General features: G+C 48.2%; 1 protein-coding gene across 1 annotated transcript in view; it reads right to left on the minus strand.

Moving 5' to 3' along the window:
- Nucleotides 1-1,939: 1,939 nt before the first annotated feature.
- Sar1b (secretion associated, Ras related GTPase 1B) overlaps nt 1,940-3,614 on the minus strand; it is a 24,032-nt gene continuing 22,357 nt past the window's right edge. Inside the window, exon 7 of the mRNA XM_005376158.2 lies at nt 1,940-3,229. Within this exon, the coding sequence (XP_005376215.1) occupies nt 3,113-3,229 (117 nt within the window). The 3' untranslated portion in view covers nt 1,940-3,112. The remainder of the gene's footprint in view (nt 3,230-3,614) is intronic.

The raw sequence follows: 3,614 nt of genomic DNA on the forward strand, positions 1-3,614 counted from the left end.
CCCCGACATTTACCCGGGCAACACTGCAGGGCACATACCCACACAGGCGCACGCGGAGCCGTCCTCCTCCTGTGTTCTCACTGGCCTCTTGAAGGGGGCTGGGACTCGGGAGCTGCGCTGGGGGGCTTCTCAGAGCGGATGGCCTGTCCTCTGGCTGGGACCTGGGAGCCGGAGCGTGGGCCGCTGCTAAGTGCAGTTTCTAGAGGCTCAGGCCAGAGTCTTACACCACTGCGAGGACATCCCCCTTAGCTGTGCCCAGGAAGTGACTTTGTTCCTTTGATCCCAATGCTGAAGCCAGAATGCAGGTTCTAGAGCAAGCTACTTAACATCACAAAGCCTTCTTCCCTCCAGGGAATCCAGTAAGCTTTTCGCCTTATACCAGTTTCTGACAAAATAGAGTATTACAGTGAATCCCCTAGGAAATACTGGAAGAAAGGCATGTCCCTGAAGGTAAGGCGGGCAGCTACTCCGATGAATGGGGCATAGCTTTCAGGAAGGCCTCGCTCTGTGCAGCAGGACTTTTGGAATGCGCACTTTTATCTTATCGGGCTGCTAAGGTGACTTTTTCCTTAGTGCTAAAGATGTTTCTAGGCGTGGAAGAAGCTATTTTCATTTAGAAAGAAGTTGAAAGTGAAACCACAGCCAAATAATGACCTTTCCAGTGTAGCAAACCAGGTGCTTCCAGGCATCTGCATCAGCCTGCGCCTGCTCTTACACGGTGTGTTACTGACACAGGACTGTGCTACCCTCACTTGCACAATGGTCGGGGAAAGCATTCACTCTGATATAAAAATGGTTCTTAGGACTGGGGACATAGCTCAGCGGCACAGCACCTGCCTAGCAAGCTCAAGGTTGTGAGTTCGAGTCCTGGTACCAAAAAAAAAAGATTCTGAATGAAACTGGAACAACTTCTTGGCAGAGTCTAACTTCAGTGGAATTGGTGAGCTGTACTACACTGATTTAAGCTAGCTGCTGTGGCACACACCTGTGATATCAGTTACTTGGGGAACTGAGGCAGGAGGATCGGAAGTTCAAGGCCAACCTTGGCAATTTAGAGACATACTCTCAAAATAAAATTTAAAAAAAGGCAGGGCTGAGCCAGGTATGGGACATACACCTGTAATCCCAGGGGAGGCTAGGCAGGAAGACTGCCCTGAGTTTGAGGCCAGCCTGAACTACAAAGCAACACCTTATCTCCAAAAACAAGAGAAGAGAAAAGGGAAGAGAAGGTTGAGATGTACAGTAATTCAGTGGTACAGTGCTTGCCTAGGACGTTCAAGGCCCTGGGTTTGATCCCCTCTACTAAAAAAAAAAAAAAAAATCAAAGAGAAAACAAGCTTGGTTTATAATCAGAAGAGAAAATTTAAGCTTGAGAGTCTTTAAAGATACACTGTAGACAGCTGGGCGTGGTTTCACATTCCTGTAATCCCAGGACTTGGGAAGCTGAGGCAGGAGGATCACTGTGAGTTTGAGGCCTGCCTAGGCTACATAGTGAAACCTTGTCTCAAAAAAACAAAAACAAAACAAACACATTTTTGGCACTTACTCTTCATTTCATCTTACAAGAATTGAAATTTCAGATATATGAAAAATAATTCAACTTCTAAAATTATAGTTGCTTTTGGCCCGGCATGGTGGCACATAACTGTAATCACAGCACTTGGGAGGCTGAGACAGGAGGATCCCTGTGAGTTCAAGGCCAGCCTGGGCTACAAAGTGAATTCAAGGCCAGCCTGAACTGCATAGAGAAACCCTGTTTCAAAAAGACAGACCAAAAAAAAGTAAAATTATAATGTTTTTTAAAAACTAAAATTTTGCTAGACATAGTGGTACATGTTTGTAACGCCAGCATTTGGGAGGCTGAGGCATGAGGATCACAAGTTCAAGGCCAGCCTGGACTACACAGCAAGGCCCTGTCTCAAAAACAAAAACAACAACAAAAAACTAACATTTTATTAGTAAGTGTAGCAGTGAGGCCTCAGACACTGCTGCCCAGGAAGCATTACATCCCAAAACAAGTCTGGTGGAGAGCAACTGAGGAAAAAGACGTTAGAAATCAGGACTCATTTTGTTCCTGTCAGGAAGTAACACATGCCAAAGAAGGCAGAAGAGCTACGGGTAGGAGCGAGACGCCCGCAGGACAAGCTGCTTCTTTTTCCTTAGATGCTCTGGATTCCACAATGAAACTGCACGTGCTCCTGCTGCTGCTTGGCCGGGCCGGGACCGTCAGAGACCCGGGACTTCTACAAGCGGCGAGATGGGGGCCTGTCACCCCCCCGTCCCCCAGTGAAGCAGCACAGATTCCAAACTGTCACGAGTAAGGCCGGATCACTTCAACGTGAGACAGCAGGGACGCAACAGCCTGGCTTCCCAAAGCCTGGCAGGCGCGGGTGCTTTGCTCCAGAGGGCTGAGCCCACAGGACCAGGACAGCCGCCTGCACTGAGAAGGCAGCTCTGCCAGTTAGGAACGCACCGACTCCACAGCTGCCCCGGGCAATGCGCAAGCCCTCAGGGTCACAGTAATCCTGCATCTCCTGAAGGGTCTCCTTTCCTCAAGCCTTCTCCCACGGAATATTAAACAGCTACGCTTCAGAGTGCTGGCTAGACAAGACACACTCCAACGAAACACCTGCCCAGCAAGGGGGCCACACGTCAGAGTCGGCTTTATTGCATGATGTTTGCTAAGAAGGGCGTTACTGAGAACTGGAAGGCGTCACCCCACCAGATAAGCTCCTCGCTAACTGTGCACTTGAGCGGTGGACACACGATCTAAAATTTAAAAGAGCACATAAAGAATTTACCATGATGAGCTTTTAAACATGGCTTGTGTTTGTACTTTCACACGGTTACGAAGTGCTTCAAAGGTGCTGCGGGAAACTGCTCTTTGTAAACGGCGCCGGGCTGATGTCAGATTATAAACTGTAAAACTATCTGTATGGAATTAGAAACTAGCAAACTTACTTGGATCAGTTTTCAATTTTCACTCAAATTAAGTTGATATAATATTAATATTCTAAAAAATATCTATTTTAAAACCAACAGAAGTCTATTGAATTCAAGTTCTGCGCGCTGAGCGATCAAATCTCTGAGCAGGCGGAGCCGGCCGGCCAGGTTAGTCAATATACTGCGCCATCCAGCGGAAGCCTTCTCCGTAGCCCTGTCTTTTGAGCACACTGCACATGAAAACTTCTAAAGGCCGGGCGTTCAGTTCTTTCAGTGATACACTGCCCTGGAAGACAGAAAGACATGATGTTGGACCTTTATGAAGTAAAAGGCCCTTGCTGTCAGGCGTGGTGAGCGCGCTTGTATCCTAACAGGATTACAAACTAGGCAGAAGGCTGAGGCAGGAGGATCGTAGTGATTTTTTAGCAGCCTGGGCTACACAGTGAGTTCAAGCCCAGCCCAGACTACACATCAAGATCCTGTCTCAAAAGCCAGCAGGCAAAAAAAAAAGCCAGGTGTGGTGGCGCAGGTAAACTCAGCACTCGGGAGGCTGGGAGGCTGAGGCAGGAGGATTGTTGCCAGTTCAAGGCCAGCCTGGGCTACAAAGTGAGCTCAAGGTCAGCCTGAGCTGCACAGTGAGACCCTGTCTCAAAAAAGAAGACCAAAAAAAA

This window comes from Chinchilla lanigera, unplaced genomic scaffold, assembly GCF_000276665.1.
Source record: "Chinchilla lanigera isolate Chin_1 unplaced genomic scaffold, ChiLan1.0 scaffold00007, whole genome shotgun sequence".
Lineage (NCBI taxonomy): Eukaryota > Metazoa > Chordata > Mammalia > Rodentia > Chinchillidae > Chinchilla > Chinchilla lanigera.